Here is a 14,371-nt window from a genome sequence, read left to right as displayed (position 1 = left end):
CCAAACGATTTCCAGTATCACTGAGCCCAGATTCAGACAAGCACAACCCTCTGGGTCTCATTTCAGGGCTTGGCACTCCAGGCTGAGAGCCAGGGTTATGTTACTGCCCAAACACACTACTGCATCATCAGCTTCCAGAGCAGAGGAAAGAAAAGCAAAAAAAATAATTATCCATCCCTGCCTGCCCTTTCCAAATGATGGCAAATTGAGTAATGAGATCATTTGCTGTTCCTTTTGGCTCTGGGATATTTCTTGCTCTGCTGAAGATGTCCAGGTGACCTTAGCAGTTAAAAGCCAGTGACTCTGCCAATGAAAACTTCCAGCATCTCAAACTTCCCCTGTTGCATTTCAGTGGAACCACCCTTTTCTGGTCACATTTGTGGGAATCACATCCTCTACCTGCTTTCCTTTCTTCCCATCTTGAGTTTCAGTGCAGATCTGTTTATGTGTTCTGTAAATGTGGTAACTTTGCTTTCCTGTCAGCCCAGCCTGCAGCCAGGGGCAGTTTTGTTTGGACAAACATCTGGATGTTTTTCTGTTTGCAGTTGTGGTTCTGGGTGAAGCCCACAGGTGAGCAGTGTCCAAAATCTTGGCTCTTTCCAGCCTGTCACTTTTTTCTGTCATGTGTTTCAATGCCACATTTCACTGTATTTACCCAACGTCCTGTTGCTTTCCCAGCTGAGAGTTAAACTCCAAACCATGCTATGAGGAGATGCTGACAGGTTGGAAATCAGGAGGAATTTCTTCATGGAAGGGGTGGGAATTGGAAGGGGCTCCCCAGGGAGGTGGTGGAGGTGTCCAGGGAAGGGCTGGATCTGGCACTCAGTGCTCTGGGCTGGTGACAAGGTGGGGATGGGTCACAGATTGGATTTGATGATCCTGGAGCTCTTTTCCAACTTTTATGATTCTATGAACTGCATTTAGGAAGAAAAATAATTTATTGTAAGCTTAAATTTCTTCACATTTTGAATGGACTGGAAAAATGCTGCAGTATTTTTGTATTTTTGATCAGATTATTAATAAATGTCAATGCCATCTCAGTCAGTAAATCCCTCTCTGAAATCAGGATGGGGCTCTTGGTGCTGCTCTTCTCCAGCTAAAAGACATTTCAGTGCCAGCTGCCAAACTGCTGTTGAATGAAATGAAATTAATTAAACACAAGAGTGGCCAAGGCACAGCCCTGCACGGCCTTCTGGTGTCTCCAGCTGTATGATGTGGATTTTCTCTTGTGGGCTGACCCTAAAGGAAACAGCAGCTTGAACAGAAAAAGTGAATGGGGCAGTGTGCCTCTGTCACAGCTATTGTTCCAGGCTCTCTGCATGCTCAGGAAGGCATCACTTAGAGCAGAGTCAGGGGGATTTCTCAAAGTCCACAAAACTCTGAAGTGCAAGAGATTTTATTGAACCCTTGGGTTCTGATCTTACAAGAAATCTTGAGGAATTGAAGCCTACTTATGTTTTACTTTGGCCCAGGCCAACACTATGCAAGGTACCAACAATCAAACCTAAAATCCATACCCTGAAATATTCTCTGCCTGAATGAACAGCCTTTAAAGAGCAGAATACTCACTCAAGTCCTAATTCCTCATTCTGTACCTGCTGTAGCTGTGAGCTGTGCACAAAGACACAAAATGTGCCTCCTCTCAGGGGCTCCTGGCCCAGATTTACTGCTTAAGACCCATCAGAAAATCTTCAACAGTGGCAAAGCAGTGCCTGGATGCTGCAGAAAAGTCTGAAATGCTGCTGATAGATCTCTGCTCTGCTTTTAATAGGGAGTGAAGTGATCCCTAGGCCAGCCTTGGGTGCAGCAGCAGCAGAGCTGTGTGATGAGAAGAAACGTTCAGCAACAATGGGAAATGCTTTCCTGAGCCAACTTTGTTCCCAATAATTCAGAGTGAGAGCTCTCTATTCTCTGCACAGCCCGATGTCCTCGCCTGTCATGTGGTCAGGCACATTCTTTCCAGCTCCTTTCATGGCACAGACATTTGGGATGCTGTTGTGGAGCTGCTGTTGCTGCTCTCCCCTCTTTTGGAGGGTTCAGAGGGGGAAGGTGCTGGTCTGGATTGAACCCCTGGGGCTGGGTTTGGGATCAGCAGTGACCACCAAGGTGTTCCATGAGGGACATGACCTTCCCAGGACATTCTCCCTTTCTCCCTACCCTCATTTGTGGGAGAAATGCAGAGGGAAACCAGCATGGGGTGAATGGAGCCTCCACCAGCTTCATGAGGGAGAGCAGGGTGACTTTGGAGGGGGTTTTTGTTGCAGGCCATCAGTGCCAGCGTGGTGTGTGGCACAGAGCAGTGAGGCAACGCTGGAATCTGCTAACAATGAGGCTGAGGTGGCTCTGTGCCACCCCAAAACTGCACAGGCGTGAGGGTTTTCCTTCAGCCAGCCATGTCCATGCATTTCCTGGAACAGGGACAAGGCCACACAGCTTCAAGCCACCAAAGACAACAGTAAACAAGCTGGGTTGCTGGGTAGGCTCTGAGTTACAAGAGTCAGACACTGTTTGTTTCCAGGGAAGGAAAAAGGGGAGAAGAAAAGCTCTCACCATCAAGGCTTTTTCCTGGATCTCACATCCAGGTCCACATCCAGCCCTCCAGCATCTCCCTGATCCCCTCCCAACAAGCAGCCTGGAAGGACAAAGGTTTTATCCCATTATTCCAATAAAAAAGTCAGGAAAGGGATGGTTAAACACTGTCTCCAAGTCATGTCTTTATTTTGTGTATGCTTTTTTTAATTTCATCATCTTCTACTGCTCCAAAGGGAGAAACAAGCGGCTTTTAGGGAAATGTTTCCATTGAAAAATCCAGCGCTGGGGCTGTGCTTTTCCTCCACAGGGGTGAGGAGGGGGAGGAAAAGCGTGTGCAGGGATTTCTCTCGTTCCGGTTCCTCCGAAGGAACAGCCCCTCACAGCACTTCTGGCTCTGGAGGAAACATCTGTGGCCATGGCCACGTTCCTCGGGCAAACCCCCCTGCTTGGGAGCCTGTTGTGTACCAAATGCTTTGATTTCCTGGTTGCCATCCCTTAAAGATTATCTGCCTCCCAGAAAAGGGCAGCATTTCCCATGTTTCCATGTGTAATGTCCGTGATGGCTGCTATAAACATCATGGAACGTTTCCCTGCCCCTCCTCTGACATAGGTAGCAAAATCTCTGCTTTTCATCTTTCAAAGCCCTGCAGAAATGTTTAGGGTCGTGTATCCTGCCATTGTTCTGGGCTGGGCATCCCACTGAAGCGCCTGGGAGAAATGAGTTCAGGATATGGATCTATCTCTGGTCCATCTCTGCTGCGGCCCCAGGAACATCCACATTTTACAGATGGGAAGGCAGAGATGGCTCCTGATAGACTGCAGGCAGCTGGGCATTGCCAGCCCTTGGGAAAACAACAGGAGGACAGGCCAAAAACTCAGCAAAAGCTCTAAAAAACATCCAGCCAAGCCTCTCTTGGGCTCTTCTGTGACAGAACCGATGCTCCCAATGAGGATTTTGACACCTGGAGCATCAGTGGGGCTCTAATCCCACTGGTCCTCCTGCTCCAGAACTTTCCACCAAGGTACCTAGCACATTGGTATGCCAAGGGACAAACCACAGCTCCTGCTCTGGGAGACAAGGCACCAGTGAGAATTTTTTCCCAGAATTTTCACAGAATTTTGCCTCAGGAGCATCCATATTTTACAGATGGGAAGGCAGAGATGGCTCCTGATAGACTGCAGGCAGCTGGGCATTGCCAGCCCTTGGGAAAACAACAGGAGGACAGGCCAAAAACTCAGCAAAAGCTCTAAAAATCCCCCAGCCAAGCCTCTCTTGGGCTCTTCTGTGTGACAGAAGTGATGTTCCCAATGAGGATTTTGATACCTGGAGTATTGGGGTGGCTCTGGGAGCCCTTAATCCCGCTGGTCCTCCTGCTCCAGAACTTTCCACCAAGGTACCCAGCACCTGCCAGGCACAAACCACAGCTCCTGCTCTGGGAGACAAGGCACCAGTGAGAATTTTTTCCCAGAATTTTGCCCCAGGAACATCCACATTTTACAGATGGGAAGGCAGAGATGGCTCCTGATAGGCTGGAGGCAACTGGGCATTAGGAGGACAGGCCAAAAACTCAGCAAAAGCTCTCAAAAAGTCCCAGCCAAATCCCTGCTGGGCTCTTCTGTGTGACAGAAGTGATGTTCCCAACATTTTGTCTCCCGGGGATACCTGGAGCCTTTAATCCCCCTGGCTCTCCTGCTCCAGAACTTTCCAGCACATGCCAGGGACAAACCACAGCTCCTGCTCTGGGAGACAAGACACAAAACAGAAATTTCCCCCCAAATGTGCCACCTCCAGAGGTCTCCCAGTCACACACGTGTTATCATGCCCCATCCCACACTTTGAGCCAAGCCAGGTTTACCTTTCCTTAAAGAATAAAGCAAACACACGGGGCAGTTAAATGGGATCAAAAAAAGGCCAGGGGGAAAAGAGAAACATTCACGTGGTGAAAGCTGCCACATTTCCAAGCATTCCCATACCCGTGGCTACCACTCCTTCACGTTTCAGAGTGAATAATTGCTCAGACAAGAGCCATACCTGTGTTTGTCCAGGGGGATCTCGTGTTTGCCGAGTGTTTCCAGGCACCTGCCCTGCTCAGGCTCTGCACTGTGGCATTTCCATCCCTCTGCAGGAGGCAGAGCCTGGAGCTGCTGCTCTGCAGGGACTTCTCTTCACCCCCACACAAGTTCTGCTCCAAATGAGCTCCTGGTACCCCAAAGTCCCTGCAAAACTTTCCAGGCCGTGTCATCCTGCTTCCCCAGGTGTGTTTGCTTATTTTTGCAGTAATTAGCCTGGAGCTGAGCTGAGCCACAGAGCTGCACTTTCTGTGCCATTCCAGGGTTTTTTTTTGAGCCTTGCTGCTTTAAATAAAGGAAGGTCTGTGCTCAGGCTGCTGTTGTCACTGCTGGAGCCAAGTGGCACTGCCAGTGTCCCCACATCCCTTCCCATGGTTAAACTGAGGTGCTTTCACCTCTGGGATTGCCATTTGCTCTCTGGTGCTCGTTCACAGATCTCTGAGGTGACCTGGAGAAGTGTCTGAGGAAAGGAAATCCCTGTTGATGGCACAGTGACTCCCTCAGTGAAATTTTCCAAAGGGTCTGCAGCTCCCCGGCAAAAATTCCGTTCATTTTAAGACTGGAGTTGGAATATTTATCAGAAGTTGGATGAATCAAAGCAACCTGAGATCACAGTGATGGAATGGTTTGGGATGGAAGGGACCTCAAAGCTCATCAAGGCAGGGACACCTTCCACCATCCCAAGGTGCTCCAAGCCCCACCCATCCTGGCCTTGGACAATTCCAGGGATCCAGGGGCAGCCACAGCTGCTCTGGGCACTTTGTGAATTTGGGGATTTGGATATTGAGCCAGAGGCTCAATAGGATTTATTCCTTCTGTTGTCTTTTATTAATAATTAACCCACAGGGTCATTTAGATTGTAAAATCCCCCCTGGGATCATCCAGTCCAACCACTGATAGGAATATTCTGGTTTTAATTCCGTACTGGATTCTGATAGGGAAAGTTACTAAAGAAAACAAGGCAGCCCTGTGCCTCTCCTCACTCGTGGAGGCAATCTGAGAATTTCTAGGAATAACAACAGCCTCCAGCTGCAGAGCTGCACAGGGGGCACCCCCTGCTCCTCAGGGGCTCCTCTCACCCTCCTGTTTGATCCCTGGGGATGACTCCTTGTGCAAAGATTCCTTGGCAGGGATAAATCCTGCAGGAGCATCCCAGCACTGCCTCTTCCTGCAGAGCATCAGGCAGGAGTTATGCTTGGAAAGGGAACAGATGTTCAGGTGTGGCCTCCCAAAAGCATTGCAGAAATCAAAGTCCCCTTCCAAAAGTGACAAGAGCTGTTGTTTGATCCCCTGAGGTGCACAGATCCCAAATATTTTGGTTTTGAGGGAGAAATCAGGTGCCTACTGATTCCTATGGATCTCAGCCTTTAGAGCTGCTGAGAACTTGAGGCCAAACTCATCCCCTGGTATCCCAAATGCCCATGTAGGATTGCAGGTGTTGTTCCCACAGGTTAAGTCTCCAAGGTTTTCTGGAAATCTGGATAATCTGTGGATCTGAGAGCATCCTGTGTCAGGTGCTTGTATCCATGGATTACTCCATGCTTTTCCATGCCAGGTGTTCCCATCTGTCCCACTTGGGCACAGGAAAGGTTTGATCCCAAAGGGCTCCATAAAGGAATTTCACCTGGGGTGAGAATTGGATAAAGGGATGTTCCCTCTCACAGGTCCGGATGCCAGAAGGCAAAAATAAAAACAAAATAAATACATTTTTAAAGAGATTTTTTAAAAAATAATTAACAATTAAAAAAAACCCAACTAACCAACCAAACAAACAAACAAGCAAAAAAACCCTCAAGCTTTTTAGCATCCACCAGGTGGGGAAAGGCTCCAAACCGGCCCCACCTGGATGGGTTTGAAGCCGAATTTTGGGAAAGCCGCGGGCCTGCGCTCCCTGCTCGCTGCCGCCAGGTGGCGCTGCCGCCAAGGGAACGGCACCGCCCCCAACCCCGGGATCATGGAATCCCACCGGGATCATGGAATCCCACCGGGATCTTCAGTCCCACCGGGATCATGGAATCCCACCGGGATCTTCAGTCCCACCGGGATCATGGAATCCCACCGGGATCATGGAATCCCACCGGGATCATCCAGTCCTACCGGGATCATGGAATCCCACCGGGATCATGGAATCCCACCGGGATCATGGAATCCCACCGGGATCATCCAGTCCCACCGGGATCATGGAATCCCACCGGGATCTTCAGTCCCACCGGGATCTTCAGTCACACTGGGATCTCCCGAATCCCACCAAGATAATCAAATCCCATCGGGATCCTCTGAATCCCATCAGGATCGCCCAAATATCACTGGGATCTTCCAATCGCACTGGGATCATCCAATCCCACCAGGATCCTCCGAATAGCACTGGGATCTTCCAATCCCACCAAGATCATCCAAACCCACCAGGATCCTCCAAATCCCACCAGGATCATCCAAATCCCACTAGAATCTTCTAATCCCACCGGGATCATACAATCCCACTGGGATCATCCAACACCTCCAAGATCCTCTGAATCCCACCAGGATCATCCAAGCCCCTCGGGATCATCCAACATACCCAGGATCATCCAAATTCCTCTGGGATCATCCAAACCCGCCAGGATAATTCAACACCCCCGGGATCATCCAGATCCCACTGGGATCATCCAGATCCCCCTAGGATCATCCAAATCCCATCCCACCGGGATCATCCAGCACTCCTGACATCATTCAACTGCTCCAGGATCATCCAAATCCTTGGAAGATCTGGGATCTTCCAAACCCCCAAGGATCCCTCAAACCCACCCGGGATTGTCCAAAAGCCCCCAGGATCCCTCAGTCCCCTGGGATCCCTCCAATTCTCCCACAGGACGCTCCAATCTTCTGGGATCATCCAATGCCCCTGGGACCCTCCAGAACCCCCAGCATTTCTCCAAACCCCCCCAGGATCCTCCAAACCCCCCAGGATCCTCCAGACACCCGGGAGCCCTGAGAGACCCCTCGCCACCATCCTCACCCCAAAAATGCTGCAGATCATCCCGATGGACCTTCCCAGAAATGTGTCCCCCCCACAGGGGACCCAGCCCCACATCCCCTCTTCCAGGCCTTCCTTGGGATCGCTGCACTATTCCCGTGCTCCCTCCAGCTCTGTCCCCACGTGGGGCTCACAAACACCCCTGGGGACACGAGCCCACGAGCAGCTCCAGCTCCATGGGGGGAAACATCCTGGGAGGAGCAGAGGGAAGTGCTTTGCCACCAGAATCCCTGCACAAGGCCTGGGAACACCGATGTCCCCTGATCCAGAGGGGACAAACTGCCTGGAGACACCAGGCCCTGTTTGTCCTCACGCTCCAGAATTTCATCCCTGTAGAAAATTTCTGGGTAATTCCATCCCTGTAAAAAATTCGTGGGCAATTCCATCCCTGTAAAAAATTCCTGGGCAATTCCATCCCTGTAGAAAGTTCCTGGGCCTGCACAGGGCATCAGCAATGAGAAGCTGTTTCCTGAAGTAGAAATGCCAAAACCCCAAAAGAAAAGGAGCTGTATTCCCTAAGGATTGGGATGTGAGAGAGGAGGAGCAGGGAGCAGCTGAGCACAGCCAGATCTGAGCCTTTCCAGCAGCAAATCCCACATTTCTGAGCAAGCCCTGCCTCGCTGCTCTCCCAGGGCTCCCACAGCATTTCTGGGCGAGTTTATCCCTCCTCACCTCCTCCCAGAGCCCTCCTGGAAAAGCACAAGCAGCTTGGGGTTTGCCATCCCCCGGGACTGAAAATACTGGGAAAAACCCGTTGGGCTTTTGCAGATGGAGAGCTGGGGGGGTTTGCAGTAGATGGGGGAGTTTTGCAGGAGCTTGGGGGGGTTTTGCAGGATGTAGGGTGGGTTTTGAAGGAGATGAGGGGTTGCAGGATCTGGGGGTTGCAGGATCTGGGAATTGCAGGAGCTGGGAGGTTGCAGGAGTTTGGAGGGGTTTGCAGGAGCTGGGGGAGATTTTGAAGGAGCTGGGGGGTTGCAGGAGCTGGGGGTTGCAGGATCTGGGGGGGATTTTGAAGGAGCTGGGGGGTTGCAGGAGCTGGGGGGTTTTGCAGGATTTGGGGGGGATTTTGAAGGAGCTGGGGGGTTTTGGTCTCTCCTGGCTGCTGGAGGGCTCTGGGATGGAGAGCTCCTGTTTAGACTGCGCTCACTGGCTTGAGGAATATGTGGCGTCCCCGGAATGCAGCTGCTCTGTTTTTCCAGGTTTGGAAAGCCACGGGAGGGAGAGGAATGAATCACATCAGGCTTTGGTGGGGAGCAGATACGGAACCCCTGCGAGCTGGGCCCGAGCCTCACGAGGTGCTGCCTGCCCTTGCCAGCCTCCAGCAGCACCCAGTGCCAAGGAGGACCCAAAATCAACCCAAAGGGATGGAAACAAACCCTGGCAGTGACAGTGGCATTTCGAGGAGCTGAGCTCCTAACCCTGGACCATTGTTGAAGCCACACCTAGGACAGATATTTGCTTCAGGAGTAAAAAAACCCCTCTGGTTTCAGCTTGTAGCTAAAAGGATGGAGACAACGTGTTCACCTCCAACAGGGATGTGGGAAAGATCAGCCCAGAAAAGCATAAAAATGGGGAAAACCAATAATGCTGCAGGCAGATTGCTGCTGGCTTAAAGAGATTTAAACAGAGATTTTAAAAACCCCAAAAACATTAACAAAATTTAATAAAAAATACCCAAAACCCCACAACGGTCCTCAAAAAAACCCCCACAAAATAACAATAAAAAATTCACTCTGAAAAGGCCTCTCCCAACTCTAATAAAGCCTTGCCTTAATTACAATAATATTATAAATTTCTCCCTTGTTACAGCGAACTTGGATTTTAATTAAGCTGATGCCAGAGCTGGGCTAATTAGTGTGCAGTGATTAAATTTCCCTCTATAAAGGCAGAAATTCACAACCATATAATCAGATTAATTCGCCTGCATCTCTTTTTTATGGGCGTTGATATTGAATATTAATAGAGACAGATTGGTCCACGAATTAAAGCAAAAAATTCTGGATTCTGGAGGATCCTGAATTAGCCCAAATGCCCCCAAATTTCACAGGAAAATACCGATATTTAAATGCCGATTTATCACTGCCCCGTGCACGATGTTGATCTTAATTTTTATTCCTGTTTGTTAATTCCTAATAATTTGGATAAATTTCCCTCAATTTTATGAATTTTTATTTCTTTTTCACGCGGGGAAAAGCCCGCGGGAAGTTTCCTGCCGGCTCGGAAAATTCCCGGGATGGAGGAGGAGGAAAAAAGGAGCCGGGAAATTCCCGAGATGGAGGAGGAGGAAAAAAAGGAGCCAGAAAATTCCCGGGATGGAGGAGGAGGAAAAAGGAGCCGCGGGCTCCATCCCGGCAGCCTCACGCCCGGAATTCGAGGAGAGGCAAAGAGCTGTCAAACAGAGCTTTTCGCCTTGGAAAGAAATTGAATAATCCTAATAATAAAAAGTTAAAAATAAAAAGCACCACCGCTTTTCCTCCTTCTGCATTTCAATATCCTCAATTGAAATATTTCCCAGCAGGGAAATTGGCAACCAGGACTCCGCGAAGGTGAAAAAACCCTAAAAAGTCGATTTTGAGTCTGTGCCGGGATGGGGAATTATTGCCCGAGGGTTTGCAGGGCTGGACTCCTCATTAATTAAGCTTAATTACACCGCATGCTCGTTTATTTGCTGCTCATACAATCGTGAAGCCCATGTACAAATAACATACAGGTTTTATTTCGGGATTTTTTTTTTTCTTTGGGGACAAAACGTACACAAAAAAAAAGGCGAAAAAAATCAAAAAAACAAACCCACATAATTACAATTTTATACAGTGCAGAAAGAATTAAAATAGGTGTCACCGAACTGTACAACGTCAGGGTGGAAAAAAAAATAGAGAGGGGAGGGAGGGGAATAATCCTTCATTATATATATATTTCTATAAAAACATATGGAGGATTGTCTTTACACAGAGACCACGGTCGCTTGCAAATTTACAAAGGTTAACTAAAAAAACCCAAATCTATATGGCAAATATTGCCAACAGAGATTCCCCGATTTAATACTGATCAACTGAGACTATTCGTGTCTCGATTATTAGCAACAACAACAACAACAAAAAAAAAGAATTGTAGAATAAATAACAGGATGAGCATGGCTGTCTCTTTCCAAAGTGCCTTGTTCTCTCTGCATAGGGTCTGATCCTGCAGTCTTTATGCAGGCAAAAAAACCAAAATTCATAGTTCCAAAAAATCCCTCTGAGAGATTTTTTTGCCCGCTGGGTGTTGGCCGGCAAAAAAAAAAAAAAAAAAAAAAAAAAAAAAAAAAAAAAAAAAAAAGAAGGAAAATAGGAAAAATATATTTTTTTAAGTATTTTTCCGGGCTCGAAGTGAGTGAGACGGCACCGAGGGGATTTGAGTTCGGGGTCTTTTCCAGCCTCGCTCACTGCCAACTCCCAAACTGAGTTTGCAATATCTACTTTTTTTTTTTTTTTTTTTTGAAAGAAGCATCAAAACCTCATTTGGCAAAGCCTCACCCCAAACTCGCAGCCGGGGCTTTCGGGACGGACGGGGGGTGCTGCTTTTGCTTTCTCCTCCATCCCTCCCCGAGCAGAAGAAGGCACAGACGCTGCGGGCTCGACGCTCAGCTCGCTCCCGGGGCCGCGCTCCGCTCTTCTCCCGCCGCTTCCCGGAGCTCCTGTCCGTCCCTGCTGCCCGAAGCCAGGCTGGGACACGGGACACGGGACACGGGACACGGGACACCCCCCTGGCACCCCGAGCGTCCTGGGGGATGCTGAGCCCCAGGAGCGCGGTCTGTCCGGCCCGGCTCACATAACGCACGGCTTGATGTCCTGGTATGTCACTTGTTGGTGGTAATAGGAGCCGCTGCCCGCTGAATGCATGGACGAGGAGGCCATGGCGTTGAAAGAGAAGACGAATTCCTTTCTGTCGCACATGCTCGGAGACTGCGAGTGATACCGCGGGATGCCTGCGGGACGGGGGGAGACACGGTCAGCAGCGCCCAGAGGTTCAGCAGGGGAGGGTGAAAAACTCGGCATGGGGGTTGAAAAAAAAATAAATCCCAACGACACAACCCAACCCGCCCGCACGGCTCGGTCCCAGCGCGGATTTGGGGCTGTTTTGGCACATCGCGGGTGCGGGCAGGTGCGGCACAGAGAGCCCCGGCACCCGATTCCCTGCCCGGCCCCAGGGCGCTGCGAGGAGAAGGGATTTGTGTTGGAGTTAGAGTTTTTTTAGTTTTTTTTTCACCACTTCGATTTATTTTCTTTCCCCCCGGCTGGTTTTCCCATCGCCTCGGCCCGTGCGGAAAATCCGCCGGGAGCGGAGCGGGGCAGCTCCGGGAGGAGGCCGGGGCCGAGAGCTGTTCCCACCATCCCTGCCGCCACCTGGGCATGGAAGAGCGCCCCGGGAATCGGGGGTGCGCTGGGCAGGGGCTGCCCTGCCCCGGAGCGCTCCCGCCGCTCCTTTGGGTGACAATCGCAGCGTTTCGGGAAAGGCCGCGCACGGGCCCGGTGGCTCCTCGGGGCGGATTCCCAGCGGATTCCAGAGGCCCTGGATGCGCTGAGCTCCGGGAGCTGCCCCGGGACAGGAGGGTGCCCGTGGTGGGCACTGCCCCGGCTGGGACCGGGCTCTGCCCGGGTTCTGCAGCTCCGGCCCGGCCCGGCCCGGCGGATGCTTTTTCCCCGTTTCGCTTTGTGGTTTGGACCCGTTTGTTCTCTGCTTTCAAAGCCGATCCTGTCAGGCACGTCCCGCTCCCCAGAAGGCCCGGGGTGATGGGCACGGACCCCCAAATCTGCCCCATCACCGCCCATGGCGCCGGGCTCCCCACAGCCACCGCACCCCGAGGGGAATTTGGGCAGCAAAGCGAAACCCAGCGCTGGCCTCGTCCCTTCCGAGGCCTCTTCCCGGCCAAACACCACCTCCACTCCAAGAGCCAGGGCAAAAGCAGCCCCGACAGCTCCAGGGACGAGACCGAGCGGGGTTTTGGGGGAATTTGGGGGTCCGGGATGCCGGCTTCGGCTTGGGCGGCGGATGGAGGTGATGGGCCTGGAAACCACGGCCTTGAGACGTGTGAGAAACACAGCTGATGGCGGGGAAGGGCCGGGGTAGCACGGAGTGGGATGGCACGGGTGGCGGACCACCCCGTGGGGAATTCCTCCCTTTCCCCTCCAGGTGCCCATGGAGGTGGGAGAGCCCAAGGGAGCATTCCCGGCCTCTCCTTCCCGATGCCGGAGCCCTCTGGCCTTAGGCCTGGGGCGGCCCTGGACGTGAGGCAGCGGAGCCCCGGCCCGGCAGAGCCCCGACGGGCGCCCGGCTGCCCCCGGGAAAGGAAGCGAGGGCAAGGCATCTTCCCCCCGGAACCAGCATTAAAACCGCCCAGAAGCGAGATCCCGGCCGGCAGCGGCAGCGCCGGGATCCAGGCGGGGCCCGCAGCGCCGGTGGCCGCGGATGCGCCCCACGCGTGGCCGCGCCTTACCTTGGAGGTCGGCGGTGTTGTGGCTGTTCTGGTGCAGGTAGGGCTGGTCGAGGGAGTGCGTGGAGAGGCTGGAGGAGAGCGGGTTGGCCGTGGGGTTGCAGGGCGAGAGGGGCTGCTGCTTGATGTAGGACGCGCCGGTGTTGAGGGCCGCCGAGGCACTGGGCGCCCACGCCGAGGCCGAGCTGGAGTAAACCGAGTGCGGCTCCATCACGCCGCCGGCGGGGAGCAACGGGGATGCGGTGCGGGCACGGAGCTGTCGTGGTGCGGGTATTCCCCGGCCGAGGAGCCGGTGCAGCCGCCCATGTAGGTGTGCCCGCCGTTGGCGGGCAGGTGGGGCACGGAGTGTCCCGCCAGGCCCATGCCCTCCACGTTGCTGGACAAATGCCCGTTCATCATGCCCAAGCCCCCTTCGAGGGACAGGCTGTTGGGAGGGCAGGAGAGCCCGCCGGCCGAGCCCTGGAAGCCGTAGCTGTCGGGGAGGTGGTTGAAGCTGAGCCCGTTCATCATGCTGTACATGGGCTTCAGCGCCTGGCATTTCCTCCGGAACCCGCGGGGCCGGCGGCGGAACGAGCCCTCCTCGAACATGAACTCGCTGGCCGGGTCGATGGTCCAGTAGTGGCCCTTGCCCGGGCGTCCCAAGCCCTTGGGCAGCTTGATGAAGCACTCGTTGAGCGAGAGGTTGTGGCGCACCGAGTTTTTCCAGCCCTGGTAGGAGCCTCGGAAGAAAGGGAAGCGGCTCTGCAAGAACTGGTAGATCTCGCTGAGGGTCAGGCGTTTGGAGGGAGAGCTCTGGATAGCCATGACGATGAGGGCGATGTAGGAATAAGGCGGCTTCTCCGGCCGCCGGATCCCCGCGTTCGTCTTCTTCGCCTTGGGGCCGCCGCTGCCCGGGGCCCCGCCGCTGCCCGGGGCGCTGCCGGCCGCGCCGCCGGTCCCCGCCGAGGCGGCGTCCATGGCCGAGCTCTGCGGCTGCTTCTCAGCCACGGAGGACATGGGGCCGTAGCTGCTGTGCACCGGAGGAGGAGGGGGCTGAGAGGACAGAGCCTGCTGCGCTTCTGCAGTCATCTACGGCCAGCTCCGCGGCGGCCAGCCCCAGCCCCGGCCCTCCTCCGCCGCCCCCCCAGCGCCCCCGCGAAAGGCCGCGCTGCTGGGGGCTCGCCGCCACTCACCCACCGCCCTCCCTCCGGCGTCCTCCCGGCGGCTCCGCTCTCCACCGGGAGACTTCACCCCTCCGTGGATAAACAAATGGAAGCGACGACACCCCCCACCCCCCCTTTGCC

The 14,371-nt window shown here is 53.1% G+C and overlaps 1 protein-coding gene across 1 annotated transcript; it reads right to left on the bottom strand.

Moving 5' to 3' along the window:
• Positions 1-11,055: 11,055 nt before the first annotated feature.
• FOXF1 (forkhead box F1) lies at positions 11,056-14,156 on the bottom strand. Its single transcript, XM_064386537.1, is given in 3 exon segments — positions 11,056-11,582; positions 13,092-13,332; positions 13,335-14,156. Coding segments are annotated over 3 exon segments (1,224 nt in total). The 3' UTR covers positions 11,056-11,421.
• Positions 14,157-14,371: the final 215 nt, after the last annotated feature.

Source organism: Passer domesticus, chromosome 12 (genome assembly GCF_036417665.1).
Source record: "Passer domesticus isolate bPasDom1 chromosome 12, bPasDom1.hap1, whole genome shotgun sequence".
Taxonomy (NCBI): domain Eukaryota; kingdom Metazoa; phylum Chordata; class Aves; order Passeriformes; family Passeridae; genus Passer; species Passer domesticus.
The sequence above is the reverse complement of the archived record's forward strand: the minus strand, read 5'-3'. Positions and strand labels throughout refer to the sequence as shown.